Below are 15,315 nucleotides of genomic sequence, written 5' to 3'. Positions count from 1 at the left end.
AGGTTGTGGTGAGCCGAGGTCGCACCATTGCCCTCTAGCCTGGGCAACAAGAGCGAAACTCCTTCTCAAAACAAAACAAAAAAAGGTGGAGAGGGACAAGAGACATGGAGCAGTCACTGGCCCATAACAATTCTGAAATCCAGCCAGCACACGATGCTGATTCACCCTGCTCTGGGCATAAGAATGGTATGTTCTCCCCAGGAGGCATCCTCCTTGGCCCTGGGCTCTGCCTCTCCCATAAGAATTGACCCATGTTTGCTACTACACAGCTTTCTCAGCCTGCTTCCTGCTGTACTTAAAGTTGAGGGCCCAGAGACCACTTTTCTTTCTAAACTTTCTCTGTGCATTTTAATCCAAGGTGGTATAATTCCTTTAAAAATCTTGTGGGTATCCTTTGTGTCAAATCATAATCTGTTCCATTAAACAAAAACTAATGCACAGATTTCTCTCTGTAATCCATGGATCTCTAATCAGAAGGGTCTGTGAGGCATTGCCTTCAAATCTTTGAGTTCTCATGGAAAGGGTCTGACTGCCACACCGTTGAAGGGGTCCTCATTCTGTGATCACAGCTACTGGTATCCCCAGAATTTGATCTTAGTTCCGACGCCGGTTCTTACTCAAGGGTTTTCTGCTGTCAGGAGAAGCTGGGAATGAGAAACTGTTTTGTGATCAGTCCAACAAGGTTTTCAGTTGAAATATTTGTTCTAATTGTGCTGGAAAATTTCCTGGACCTCCTCTCTCCTCCCGTATTTAACAGAGCCAGGAGCACTTCCAGCATCCAGCATGGCAATCTGGTAGCCAGGTGTGCAGGCTCACGAGGCACTCTTGCTATGCTACCCATCCCCCTGATGGGGGAGCAGGTTTGCTGATTGCCCTGCTGGTGCACGATCTGCCAGCCCCATTTCCATCCTCAGGTAGGATTTTCATCACTGTCATCACAACTTCCACTCATGCTTCTTACATCTCTGCTAGCCTCAGCCAACTGCCTGGTTGCAAAGCCACTGCCATGTGTTTTTGATTTTTGTTACAGCAGTACAGGATGCTAATTCTGTTTTTCTTACCTGTTGCTGCATAAGGATCTGCCCTGATACTTCAGGATTTAAGAAAATGATCGTTTGACTATTTGTTAGAACACTGTGGCTGAGGTCTGTGGACAGAGCCCAGCAGGGCTGACTTGTCTGTCAGAGCTCCCCAAGGCAGGTGCTGCGAGGCTTTCTCGAGAATTAAACCCAAAGGAGATAGTGTTATTCCCATGGATGCTGTTAGCTAAAGTGAGTCTCGGGCAGCCCAGGGTCAGTGTGGGAGGATTTATTTATACCGGGGCACCAGTGCCACGAAGTGTGGTTCAGTGGGAGCCGTCTTTGGAGAACAGATAGCACGCTGGCTGTGCACGTGGGGCAAGTTCCATAACCAGTCTGTTTCAATGTCCTTATCCGTGAAATGAGGATCGTCATGGATGTCAATTGTGATGAAACTGCAGTTGATGAAATACGCAGTTGTGAATGTTGAGGGATTGGTGTTCACACTCTTTGGACCCCTGTTAAAGGTGTCATATCAATTCCTGTCCATGAAATGAGGATAATCAATGACCACCCGGTTGTCATGCACTTTCAGTGGGTTCACAGTTGCAAGGCACTTAGAGCAGCAGCGTCTGGTTCAGAGTGAGCCCAATATTGCATAGAAATAAAAAAAAAAAAAACTTTTTAAAATAAATGCCGAAGCCACATAGGAGTCAAAGAAAGCATTTTAATTGATGTCTTCACTGTGACAGCTGGACAGCAAGAAAGAATCTTAAGCAGAGGTGGTTTTCACATGTACAAAAGTGGCATCTGAGAGATGGACAAAGTATGCATGGTGACATGCCACCATGCCGTTTGGCCCTGGGTTATGCGGAATCAAAAAAACTTAGGATCACAGGGGCCATTGGCACTCACTGACGGGAACTGTCTGCCTGAGCGTCTCCGGCAGAGCCTTCCGGCCTCTGTCATCTCCTGACCAGTAGGATCATGGCTTCATGTCCTCTAAAAGTTTCAAATGAACTATTTTTAGAGTTTTCCATCTTCTTGGTCCCTAGAGTAGGGAAGTGTGAAAGTTCGGACTGATGGAAGCTTAGGGGAGGCTGTCTGCACGCTCAGCCCAGACCAGTGGAGGCCACCTTAGTACCACTTCCTCCCTAAGGAAGGCGACGGGCTCCCTGTCTTCCCCAGTTGTTTTCCATTTAGCTGCTGCACGTGGGGGACGCTGAGTGTATTCAGAGGGGCGTCCCATGGTCAAACTGGAACTTGCTTTGGGAAGAGTGTGGACTAAGAAGGGGCTTGGCTTGTGTTGCCACATATGAGAAGACATCTCACTGGGGCTTTTGTGGCGGCTCCACGGTCCGTGGAAGTCCCCACCAGCTCAGTGCAGCTCTAGCGTTAGGTACCAGCCGTGCCCTGGGAGGGCAGAGGACCCTGGCTCTTTCCGAGGGAGATCGTCCAGGCAGCTCTCACTGTTGAGACCTGTGGACCCCTGTCTCCAGGGTGCTCATGCAGAGACTGAGGGGCCCCAGTTAGGGATACTGCAAAACATTTTTGTAGCAGATTCAGGGCTGAATGGTTTAACTTCTGGGGCCGCTCTAGGCTGAAATTCTGTGATTCCCACTTGGTACAAACACTCTTCAAAAATCAATGTTCAGAATTAATTTAAGCCAAGAAAGAAAAGCATGTTTTAATCCACAAAATCTATTTCCCGAGTCTGCTCATTTGTAGTCCAATTGAACCTCTGATTACGAACGCTCATCTTGCCTCCTGCTTCTGAAGCCCCAGCCAACGTCTTCACTCATCAGAGAGCTGTCTAATCGTGCTTTTGAGAAAAGGCCTTTTAGAATTATTTAAGGAGAGACAATAGAGAGTTTTGTAGTTTATCCTATTGTTTTGGCAAACCTTTTTTTTTTTTAAGGTTTACATGTGTAAGTGCAGACATGGACTCTCTGATGTCAAAGATCTGTGGGCGTTAAAACCACAGCTGGGGAGTCTGGGCTTTCCTGGGATTGGGGCCCTTCAAGGAAGTTGAAGCCTGTGTAGTAAGTTGGAGGCCTAAGCTGCCCGGCTGTGGGAAGGCCAGTGCAGCTGTCCGGTCCATGTGGAAGGACCTTGATGTCAGTCCAGAACCACATTTTTGTTTTGTTTTTGAGACAAGGTCTTATTCTGTCACCCAGGCTGGAGTGCAGTGGCAGTCACTGCTCACTGCAGCCTCGACCTCCTGAGCTCAGACAGTTCTGTACCTCAGCTTCCCGGGTAGCTGGGACTATAGGTGCTCACCACCACACCCGGCTAATTTGTGTATTTTTTGTAGAGACGGGCTTTCAAGGGTTTCAATTTGTTGCCCAGGCTGGTCTGAAACTCCTGGACTTACACAGTCCCCTCGCCTCCACCTCCCAAAGTGCTGGGGTCACAGGCGTGAGCCATCATGCCCAGCCCTGAACCACATTCTGTTTTTTGTTTTTTGTTTTGTTTCTGTTTTTGTTTTTGTTTGAGACGGAGTCTTGCTTTGTTGCCCGGCTGGAATGCAGTGGCATGATCTCAGCTCCACGGCAACCTCTGCTTCCCGGGTTCAAGTGATTCCCCTACCTCAGCCTCCTGAGTAGCTGGGTCTACCGGCGCCCGCCACCACACCCGGCTAATTTTTTGCATTTTAGTAGAGACGGAGCTTCACTATGTTGGCTAGGATGTTCTCGATCTCCTGACCTCGTGATCTGCCCGCCACGGCCTCCCAAAGTGCTGGGATTACAGGTGTAAGCCACCGCACCTGACCCAGAACCATATTCTTGAGCTGAGCTCCCGAGGTTACCTGGTGATGTAGAAAGAAGGTGGCTTAACTGGGGGCGCTGCAGTAGCTTCTCAGACATGACTGCCCTCATGCCTCCTTGGGGCCAGGGCTGTGGTTATAGTTGCTGTCCATCACTCTAGATGCTTTCACCTAGGCAGAGCAACCGAAGTGCACTTGCAGGGAGCTAAGAGGCTCAGATGCTAACATCTGACGGGTTTGGGTGGGGCAGGGGTGCGCTCAAGATGCTGTGGCAGGCCTCACTTGGATCAGCTGCTCCTATCCCCATGGGTCAGGACAGGACTCTGTCACGTTTCTGGCTTTGCCTTCATCTACTCTGGAAGTTTCAAGAGAACCTGGACATTGAATATGAAAGAGAAGGCATTCATGTATAGAACTCATTACAAAGACAGCATCACTCCTAGAACCAAGGTACTCTGTGTGTATGTGCACGCGTGTGTGTGCGCGTGCACGCATGCACGCATGTTCATGGATCAAGGCAGACATGGGCTGAGTTTAAAAACTGGTACTAAAATACCCACTTATCAGAGAAATTGTCAGTGTCATGGCCCCACATTTCCATTAGATAAGCAGTAACCTCTTTTGAAGTGGAGGCAAACTAGAAACAGCTCCCAAACGTGGGCGAAAAGAGAAACTAGAACTGATGGAAGACTGAGTTTTGGGGGAAGAACCCTGGAGGCCAGGGGCAGTATTCCTGGGGTCCTGGGATGGAGAGAGCCCTGTCACCCCCTTTCCCCCATCTGCCCTTGCTGCAAGGAGGAGGTCAGCCTTGTTTTATAAATGGGGTCACTTTTCAACCTTACTGGTCCATGGCCCCGTCCTGTCTCTGTATCTGCCAACTAGAGAGCAACTCCCATCGTTTGTTTCCACCTTTTAGAATTCCTGGGACTAACAACGATTGTAATAGAATCAATGGTATTTTAAATGCTTGGGATGAACAAGCACTTTGGGTTCCTGGGATCTTAGTATAAAAGCCCACCGAGGTGCAAGGCTCACCATCGTGCTGTCTGCTGAGAGATCTGATTCCCAGGGGACCAGCCTTCCCCACTTGATGTTTGCTGGGGCTGAGACCTCAGCACAGGTCTGTGATACCCACAAGGCTGTGCTTCTCAGGGCCAGGTCGATTTTGAGTCATGTGCTTACTGTGTGTTGGAACACTTGTGCTTCGAAGGCTACGATTGGACACATGATTCCCAGCACGTTTCCTGAGGTTCCACCTGCAGCCCGGGCCTGTGGTTGAGTAGAGCTTCTCTCCCCAGCTTTCCCGGGAGTGTGTGCTCTCTTGTTTCCCATCTGCATTTGCTTATGGGGCGCCATGAAACCAACACGTGGAGCCACTTGGAGACTTTCGTGTTAGTTGTGCACAGATATCTACACTTCTCATTGCCAAACAGTACGTGCACTGATTTTGATGGCTGATTATCTAGACTGATCAGACAAACACATCTTCCAAAATACATTGTAATTGCACTAGGGACTTACAAATTTTTATTCAACTGGTGAATGTCTTTTTATTTCATTTTAAAACCTCGATGCATTGTTTGTTTATATTTAACATGGATTCATTTAATGAGAGTTAAGTTTGACCATATAATGGAACAAATGCTGATTTCCTCAAAAAGTAGTTGTTCTGTGTCAGACCCATGACCAGGGTCTCCTCGCTGTAATTAGATAACTTGTTTCTAGGGGAAGGGCCTCACCTGCAGATAATTTCATCATCTCCAATAGAGGTGGGCGTTGCTTTCTCTTTATTTACTTCATTATTCTCTAGCTTCCTCATTTGAAACTGCAAATATTCTATCTGTTGTTTTCCTAAGGTGAACATGATGCTTTTTACTATCAATTTATGTACTTTCAGAAATATTTAAAATAATTTATTTTTAAAGGAGAATGAACTAGTCAACCTATTAAATGATTACATCATGATCTTAAAGATTCTCAGGAAAATTTTGCTGACCCTTAGATAATAATTCTTCAAAATGGGATTCTGATTCTGTATTGGCTAAGCAGATTGTAACCCGGCCCTTGCATGCTAAACCTTAAGTGTGACCATGTTCACTCCCTAGGCTTCTTCCTGTATCTCTTGGCTCCTCCCCAGCCACCCTCCATCTCCCAGACTTCCTCCTTGAACGTGGAACCTCAACGGCTGGCCTGGCCGCCTTGCCTACCTGGGTCACCAGCCCCTCCAGTGCTGTGTGGCTGATACCAAAGTCTTCTTTTCCCTCCTGGTCACCAGCTCCTGTACTCTCTGGCTCAGTGAATGACCCCACTGGGCCACAACAACTAAAGCCTGACTTTGTCTGTGCTGGCCCCGCCCCACCCCACCCAGTGCCTTGTCCCGATTTTACCTCCAGCGTGTTTCTCGCACCTGCGTTCTCCTTGCCTGCCTAACCTTCTCCTCCCTTGCCCCCAGAAATATCCCTGATCATCACTGCCATTCTAGACCAGTCTTTCCCACATTTGAATGGTGTGGAACTTTTGTTTTGTTTTGTTTTGTTTTGTTTTAAGACAGAGTTTCACTCTTGTTGCCCATTCTGGAGTGCAATGGCGCAATCTTGGCTCACTGCAACCTCCGCCTCCCGGGTTCAAGCAATTCTTCTACCTCAGCCTCCCAAGTAGCTGGGATTACAGGCATGTGTCACCATGCCCGGCTAATTTTTGTATTTTTAGTAGAGATGGGGTTTCACTGTGTTGGTCAGGCTGGTCTTGAACTCCTGACCTCGTGATCCACCTACCTCGGCCTCCCAAATTGCTGGAATTACAGGCGTGAGCTACCGCGCCCAGCCAGAGCCTTTTCAAAGAACAAAAATCTCATGAATCCTTCAACATTTATTTAATTGTTTTGATAATAATTACGCAGTTAGGTACAAGCAGAAAACTAAGATTTAGCTCCTTGTCTTTATAGCTTTTAAATAAATATAAAAGTTATATTTATTAAAATTTTAAATTAATAGCATTAATTTATTGTGCATTTAATGATAAGGATGATGATGTTTTGCTGAAACAAAATGACAGCCTTCCGTGCCAGGGGTTAGGGATGACGGTTGCAGTGCAGGCTCCTTTGGTTTCAGCTGCCTCGTGACTGTATCACGTGGTGACACCAGCCTCTTCCTTTCCTGCTTTCATACTGAGAAATCGTTTTGTGTACAGCATGCGGTGCCTTCCCCGGGGGTTGACTTGTTCTCGGAGTGAGTGATTTACATGTTGCGTCTCCCTCGGTGCTCTCCCCCTTAGCGCAACTCGTGACCCAGGAAGTGAGAGATGCCAACTCGGGTGGTGGAATCCAGTGGTGGTTTTGGATCACTTTTTAGATAGTGATTAAAATACACTCAAAATTTTAAAAATTCTTCCAACGTGTCTCAAATTTGCTCAGACCATCTGGGGATCTTGTTACATTCGGATTGATTCCTCCCCTCTCGAGTAGACCCAACCGCTGCTCCAAAGTGGGCCACACTTTGAGCCGGAAAGCGCTTCCGTCTTGCCAACTCCTCACCAGGGGAATCTTTCCTAATGCAAATCAGATAACCCCTTCCTTCCTCCACCCTGCTAACCTATGGCAGGGCCCAGACATTCAGGCACCTCCAGGGCCAGGCAGGAAGTGGGGCTGAGGGTAGCCCGCTGGTTTGAGAGAAGGGCCCACGGTGCCCGCGGAAACCCGATAGCGTGGCCTCTGCACACCGCTGCCCCTCAGGCCACGCTCCCCATGTCAGATGGAGAGTATGGGTGCTGTGACTGCTGGATCCTTAGATCCATGGGAGGCCAGGGGGGCTCCATCCAACCCCAGTGACTCTTGGCCAAAAGTCACAAACACCGTGCGCATGTGCAGCTGGCCTGCAGCAGGTTCGGTGTAACCTGTGTTCAGTGCAAAAATGTGTACCTGTGGCCAGTATTTTAACATAAGAAACCATCACACACAAGTCCGATGTTTCTACTTCTCTTCGATAATCAGCATATCTGGACACATGGGGCCCTCCAGCCCTGCAGGGTCACTGTGTTGCACAACCCCAGGGGCCTGGTGGTGGCGGCATGTGGCCCTGTCATGTTCTGGGCTAAAGTACGCCTCCTTGCCAAGCAGGTCTGACCTCCAGTTTCCAGCAGCCCTGGGCACCCTGTTCCTAGAATTTGCTAGTCGGGTTAAGATTTCTTGTCCTCTGGCTGCCCTTAACATTTTTTCCTTCATTTCAACTTTGGTGAATCTGACAATTATGTGTCTTGGAGTTGCTCTTCTTGAGGAGTATCTTTGTGGCGTTCTCTGTATTTTCTGAATTTGGATGTTGGCCTGCCTTACTAGGTTGGGGAAGTTCTCCTGGATGATATCCTGCAGAGTGTTTTCCAACTTGGTTCCATTTCCCCATCACTTTCAGGCACACCAATCAGATGTAGATTTGGTCTTTTCACATAATCCCATACTTCTTGGAGGCTTCGTTCATTTCTGGAAACCATTATTCTCAGCAAACTATCGCAAGAACAGAAAACCAAACACCACATGTTCTCACTCATAGGTGGGAAAGTTGGACAAATGAGATCAACTTGGACACAGGTAAGGGGAGCATCACACAGCGGGTCCTATTGTGGGGGGAGGGGGTAGTGGGGGGATAGCATTTTAGGAGGACATTAACGCTAATGTAAATGACGAAGTTAATGGGTGCCGCACGAGCAAACATGGCCACATGGTATAACCTATTGTAACAAACTGGCACATTCACATTGTGCACATGTACCATAGAACTTAAAGTATAATAATAATAATAAAAAGATTTCTTGTCCTGTTCTCCTTTCCTTGAAGACACTCAGAGTGGAGGCCTTCTCAGGCTGCTCCTGGATTTAGCAAACAGAAGCTGCTTCCTCTGGAGCCATGTGCACTCTCAGTTAAGGGAAATATTTGCTCATCTGCTCTCACTCCGAGCTCACGTTTTGTTTCCGTGGGAATTTGGGAGTGTAGCGGAGCCCCTGTCTGCTCATGGTCCTTGACTGAATCAGAATGTCTTGGGAATTGGGAATACCCTCTGTAAACTGTGGGGTGCAGCGGGAAGATAAAATGCGAGTTGTCATGAAGTCTCACTTCTCTCCCTACAAGGGACTCAGGTGACAGAGGTGCCTGCCAGAAGGATCCTGAGCAGCCGCCCCTTGGTGTTTGTGCTTTGGAAGTGGAAGCTGAGGTTCAAAACCAAAAGTGCTGGGCTGGGCAGTGGCTGGAACACCCAGTGGTTCTGTGTGGGGAGCAGGTCACCGCCCATGAGTAGGAACGGGAGACTTTGGCAGCCCGGCAGCCCAGTGTCCTGGCAGGAGTGAAGCGGGCAGGAGGGCTGGCCCTGCCACGTTCCATTAGCTAACAAGACACTTGCCCTGTGTAACTCAGAGTCCTGGCTTTCAGGGAGCCATGGCTTCCATAACTTTGCTGCCCCTGACCTGTTCCTTTGGGGAGCAGGAGAGTCAGGGGACACGACTGCACAGCCAGGCTGAGCGTGGGGTAGTGCTCCAGCCACTGAAAGAAAAGCGCACCTGCCCCAGCCCAGCTGGACCACAGCCATGACGTGACAAGCCGGGCAGCTAAGTGGCTCTTCGTCTCCACAGCAGTTCTTGGTGGGGGGGTCATATAATAAACCCAACTGGGGCCGAGGCTGGAAGGCAGAAATATGACTCCTAAGAGGCCAGGGTATTCCGTAGTCCTGCCGACTTAACGCAGCATTTGAACAGTGCCTGTAATCCAAGATTATCCTCCCTGGCAAGACGTAGAGTTTAAGTTAAGTTTATTTATTTAATAAGCTCTTAAGTTTATTAAGAGTTTTCCTAGGATCAAAAGAAAATCAGCCTAGGCCAGGTGCAGTGGCTCACTCCCTGTCATCCAGCACTTTCTGAAGACCTAAGCGAGGCAGCACAGTGGCTCACTTCGCTGTTACCCCAGCACCTTTGGGAAGCCAAGGTGGGAGGATTGCTTGAGCCCAGGAGTTTGAGACCAGCCTGGGCAAGATGGTGAGACCCTGTCTCTACAAAAAGTAAAATAAAAAATTAGACAGACATGGTGGCACGTATGTGTAGTCCTAGCTACTCGGAGGAGACTGGGGCCGGAGGATTGCTTGAGCCAGAAAGTTCAAGGTTGCAGTGAGCTGTAATTGCATCAGTGTACTGCACTCCAACCTGGGCAATACAGCGAGACCATATCTTCACAAAAAACAAAAATAAAAAAAATTAGCCAAACAGGATGGCACACGCCTGTAATCCCAAGCTACTCAGGAGGAAGGAGGGAGGATCACTTGAGCCCAGGAGTTCAAGGCCACAAGAAGCTATGATGGCATCACTGCACTCCAGCCTTTTTTTTTTTTTTAATTAAAAAAAAAAGTTTTAATTTAGCCTAGTTTAGTTCTTCAGAAAGCTATGAAATCATGTCTTCACATGCCTCCCGATTAGACTGTTTCCCCTTTTTTCCTTAACAAGTAAGTCCTCGTAGCCTTCACTGCGGTAGAACAATTTTGAGGATATGATTTGCTCGCGAAAGCACCCCCCACACGCCAGCCAGAAGAGTGGTGCAAGTCCATCCGCATGGAGCCCCAGGGGCGTGCGCCGTGGCCAGCGTTTGTCTGAGTGGGAAGGGACGAAGCTTTCTGAATGAAGCCGGGAGCATCTGTCATCTTCTGGTGACACCAGAGACTTGTCATTGTTTGAATTCCATCTGAAATGAATGATGGAAAAATGGGAGCCCATTGGAGAACTTGACTGAGGGCCGGGTGCAGTGGCTCACGCCTGTAATCCCAGCACTTTGGGAGGCTGAGGCAGGTGGATCACCTGAGGTCAAGAGTTCGAGATCAGCCTGGCTAACATGGTGAAACCCCGTTTCTACTAAAAATACAAAAAAAAGAAAAAAAGAAAAAAATTTAGCCGGGCATGGTGGCACGTGTCTGTAATCCCAGCTATTTGGGAGGCTGAGGCAGGAGCATCACTTGAACCTGGGAGGCGGAGGTTGCAGTGAGCCGAGATCGCACCACTGCACTCCAGCCTGGGCGGCAGAGGGAGACTTCGTCTCAAAAAAAAAAAAAAGGACCTTGTGTGAGGCTTTGTTATGCTAAGTTTTAAAATCCTCGGGAATCCCACTGGAGAGGGGTCTCTCATGAGTTGAAGCAATCGCTTATTTATTACTGCGTCACTAGTGGTGACTGCCCCTCTCCTCTAATTCCTGCATGCGAGGAAGCTCTTATTGTCGTGGTTTGCAACTTAGTTAGCATTTTCCTATGGACTTGGTTCGTTCAGTTGATTGGTCTCAGTTCCGTATTTGGTTTATAGTGATTTAGATTCCAAGAAATCAAGGTATGCCACATTTTGCCACGTTTCTGTGAGTAAGAACTTGCAAAGAAATCATCTTCCAAAGTCGTTTCAAACTCAGATGTTTTCCCTTAAGCAACAATGTCTAGTGGTGGTTGGAGCCCCAAGCTGGCCCGTACTTCATTATGTTCGCAAAACTTGGTTACGATTTAGTAAATAAAAAACAGTAATGTCGCAGTATTGGTAATTAATTGGAACTTGAACTCAATTATATCCCATAATAGTACTTAATTCATTCTCATGTTGTGATTCTTGAAAGATAGCAGAGTTTAGGAGGTCAGTGGAGCCTGGGAAAAGTTCCGGAGGTGACTCGTGGGGCATCTCGGCTTTCTCAAAGCGTCTTCTTGTATTTCAAAACTCATAACTTTCCTTCTGCCTCAGTCCAGGTGAATTAGCCTGAGTCTTACGCTTTCTCAGTCCTGTAAGGTTACATAAGTTTATAAAAGGATAGCGGAAGAGGAAGTAAAGAGATTCAGTTTTCTTGGTTAACATGGAGCAGAGTAAGATGAGAAGGGAGGAAGACAGAGGCAGAGACTCCCGAAGTGAACGCTGTCGTTGAAAGGGACTGAGCTGGACAGGCACGGAGCCCGGGCTGAGGAGAGAACCCCAGCTCAAGGCGCTGGGCCTGCCCAGGCTCAGTGTTGGCCATCGGCTTCCTTAGCAAAGGGAAACCTGTAAAGATAGAGCAAGGCTTGCTGGGAATTGGTGTTAAAACAAGAAGAAATTCTCAGCAACCGTTTAAGAAAACTGGATTAAACATGGCTTCAAAAATGTGTTGGTTTCAGATTCTGAGTGGTTTTCAAGAAGGCCTAATATGATTTCATTAAAAGTGAATTAGAGTCAATTACATGGGATTCATCTATTAAATATTGTTACTGAAATTTGCCAGTGGAATTTTGGTTTTAATAAAAAATCTGAAATGAAGGAAACTGTAAAAAAAATTCTTCTTTACAAATCTAAGGTGAGAATACAGTTAATGCAGTTTGGGTTTTTCTGGGGTTTTTTGTGAGTTTTGTTTTGTTTTGTTTTTTGGTGTTTTTTTGGCCACGAGGTGTGTTTTATTTTCATTATTCATAGAAATAATTTTCTATAATGTCCCAGAGCCAACCAGAGAATTTGGCAGTCCGATTGGGAGTGGTTCCTTCAGAGACCCACAGGCCGGTGGCATCGGTGCGGGGTGCCCAGGTTCACAGTGCGGCTTGTGGCTTGTGTCCATCTTGCAGGTGGCTCTTCCTCCACACCACGACTGGGGTCTCAGGGATGACGAGGGCAGGAAATCCTCCAGGCTCTTAGGAAATTTCACTCCGCTTCTGCCCAATGGTCTCTGGTCGGCAGGGTGTTCTTCTCCTGCGTCTCTGTTTTCTTCAGCTTGGCGGCATCAAAGCTGGCGATTCCCCCATGTCTGGTTTGTCTGCCATTTTCTTTTTTTTTTTTTTTTTTTTGAGACGGAGTCTTGCTCTGTCGCTCTGTCGCTCTGTCACCCAGGCTGGAGTGCAGTGGTGCGATCTCGGCTCACTGCAAGCTCCGCCTCCCGGGTTTACACCATTCTCCTGCCTCAGCCTCCCGAGTAGCTGGGACTACAGGTGCCCGCCACCTCGCCCGGCTAGTTTTTTTGTATTTTTTAGTAGAGACGGGGTTTCACCATGTTAGCCAGGGTGGTCTTGATCTCCTAACCTTGTGATCCACCCGTCTCAGCCTCCCAAAGTGCTGGGATTACAGGCTTGAGCCACCGCGCCCGGCTGTCTGCCATTTTCTTAAAACAATCAGTGCCATCCCGCTCCGAGCCCGCTGGTTGGTTGGTTGTTTGGTTGGTTGGTTTGTTTGTGTTTGTTTGTTTGTTTTTTGGCAGAGTCTCCTGCTAGAGCCCAGGCTGGAGTGCCGTGGCGGGATGTCAGCTCACTGCAACCTCTGCCTCCTGCGTTCAAGCAATTCTCCTGCCTCAGCCTCCCCGAGTAGCTGAGATTATAGGTGCCCACCACTACGCCCAGCTAATTTTTGTATTTTTAGTAGAGACAGTGTTTCGCCAGTGTTGGCCATGGTTAGCCAGGCTGGTCTCAAACTCCTGACCTCAGGTGATCTGCCCGCCTCAGCCTCCCAGAGTGCTGGGATTACAGGCGTGAGCCACTGTGCCCAGCTCAGTTAATGCAGTTTTAATTTTGTTTTGTTTTGTTTTTTGAGACGGAGTCTCGCTTTGTCGCCCAGGCTGGAGGGCAGTGGTGCGATCTCGGCTCACTGTAAGCTCCGCCTCCCGGGTTTACACCATTCTCCTGCCTCAGCCTCCCGAGTAGCTGGGACTACAGGCACCCGCCCCTCGCCCGGCTAGTTTTTCGTATTTTTCAGTAGAGACGGGGTTTCACCGTGTTAGCCAGGATGGTCTCAATTTCCTGACCTCGGGATCCGCCCGTCTTGGCCTCCCAAAGTGCTGGGATTACAGACTTGAGCCACCACGCCCGGCCAATGCAGTTTTTTTAGTTTGTTCTTTCTTTTCCTCTCTGTCTCTCCTCTCCCCTCTCTCTTTCTTTCACAAGGTCTCGCTTTGTCACTCAGGCTGGAGTACGGTGGTACAATCATAGCTCACTGCCACCTCAACCTCCTGGGCTCAAGGGATCCTCCCACCTCAGCCCCCCAAGTAACTGGGATTACAGAAGCTCACCACCATGCCCAGCTAATTTTATTTATTTATTAATTAATTATTTGTTTAGAGATGGGGGTGTCAGCATCTTGCCCAGGCTGGTCTCGAACTCCTGGGCTCAAATGATCCCTACACTGTGCCCAGCCTGAGGTTTCTTTCTTTAAAACATTATACCTTTAGGTGTTTCCTGTGTGTTTAGCAGTTAATTATCCAAAAGATGTAAGTGTAGCACACCTCCCTGTGTTCGTGTTGTATTTGTTGAACTAATGGCACATCTTTTAGCATTCGCCAGCATCAGAGTGAAGTCCCACACACACACAAGTGTTTTGAACGTATGCGTTGCCTGTGTACCTGGTTTTCTTTTTTTTTTTATTTACGTTAGACTTTCTGTTTGGCTCTTTTTCCCTTGCAGGGCATGCTGTTGAAGCGAAGTGGCAAATCGTTGAATAAAGAGTGGAAAAAGAAATATGTCACCCTGTGTGACAATGGCGTGCTGACCTATCACCCCAGTTTACATGTGAGTATGGCCCCCTCGGAGCAATTAACAGCTGCAGACCTCAACTAAACACCGTAGGGAAGGGGGACCTACCAGCAGCCCAGCCTCTTGTCTCTGTTTGAAGTGAAAGTTCGTATTTGGTCTCCTGCTCAACTGTGAGATAAATAACACTGTCCCTCACACTCCACTAGACCATATGTCTTTCTCTCTCTTCCCCTCCCTGCCAGTCAATCTGTGGCTTTCCAATTCTACAAAGAATTACAATAAAAGGCACAGATGAAGTAAAATTTTAGATGAGAGTAAAAAGACAGGGGCAAGAAGAAAAGAGAAAGGAGAGAAGAGTGATGTATCTGAAAATCGAGAATGAAGGAAACAATCACAATTGAACCCAGGATTTAGCTTTGAAAAGCTGTGAACAAAAATCAGAAGTTAAGTGCAATTCATGACTCAGCTTTTACTGTCAGATAACACATTCCAGTTCATTAGGCAAAAGAAACTTTTCTCTTTGTGTTATATGTAAGTTTGTGTTATATATAAGTTTGTTATACTGGTGGTGTGTAAGATAGATTTATAAACAAAATTAACTTTATTCTTGGGGAAGAAATGCAGACATTCTACCCATTGATAAAATACAAAAAATGCAGACATTCTACCCTTGATAAAATTTAAAGTTGGGATGTTAATTCTAGTTTCATAGCAATACATTCCATAACTCTTACTTAATGTAGAGAAATGTGTAGATTAGAATATACGGTGGAAGTCAGTCCTTCTATTCCATTGTCCCTCAGTATCTATGGGGAATGGATTCTGGGATTTGCCTCGGGTACCAAAATCCATGATGCTCGAGTCCCTTGTATAAAATAGCGTAGTATCTGCGTATAACCTGAGTGCATCCTCCTCTATACTTTTAAGTCATCTCTAGATTACTTATAATATGTAATAGAATGTAAATTATCTGTAAATAGTTGCTATACTGTTTTTTATTTGTATAATTTTTCACTGTTGTATTAGTTATTTTTCAGTTTTTTTTTTTTTCCTTTGATTT

At 47.2% G+C, this 15,315-nt stretch overlaps 1 protein-coding gene and 1 pseudogene across 8 annotated transcripts in view; one reads left to right on the top strand and one right to left on the bottom strand.

The window, feature by feature from the left end:
- Positions 1–15,315, top strand: part of AGAP1 (ArfGAP with GTPase domain, ankyrin repeat and PH domain 1) — a 662,058-nt gene that overhangs the window by 387,971 nt on the left and 258,772 nt on the right. For all 8 annotated transcript variants that reach the window (XM_017890291.1, XM_017890287.1, XM_017890285.1 and 5 more), the window contains one exon: positions 14,187–14,291. In XM_017890291.1, the coding sequence (XP_017745780.1) occupies positions 14,187–14,291 (105 nt within the window). The remainder of the gene's footprint in view (positions 1–14,186; positions 14,292–15,315) is intronic.
- LOC108540974 (thymosin beta-10 pseudogene) lies at positions 12,432–12,560 on the bottom strand (annotated as a pseudogene).

The sequence above is a fragment of the Rhinopithecus bieti genome, unplaced genomic scaffold (genome assembly GCF_001698545.2).
Source record: "Rhinopithecus bieti isolate Rb0 unplaced genomic scaffold, ASM169854v2 scaffold_19482, whole genome shotgun sequence".
Lineage (NCBI taxonomy): Eukaryota > Metazoa > Chordata > Mammalia > Primates > Cercopithecidae > Rhinopithecus > Rhinopithecus bieti.
The sequence above is the reverse complement of the archived record's forward strand: the minus strand, read 5'-3'. Positions and strand labels throughout refer to the sequence as shown.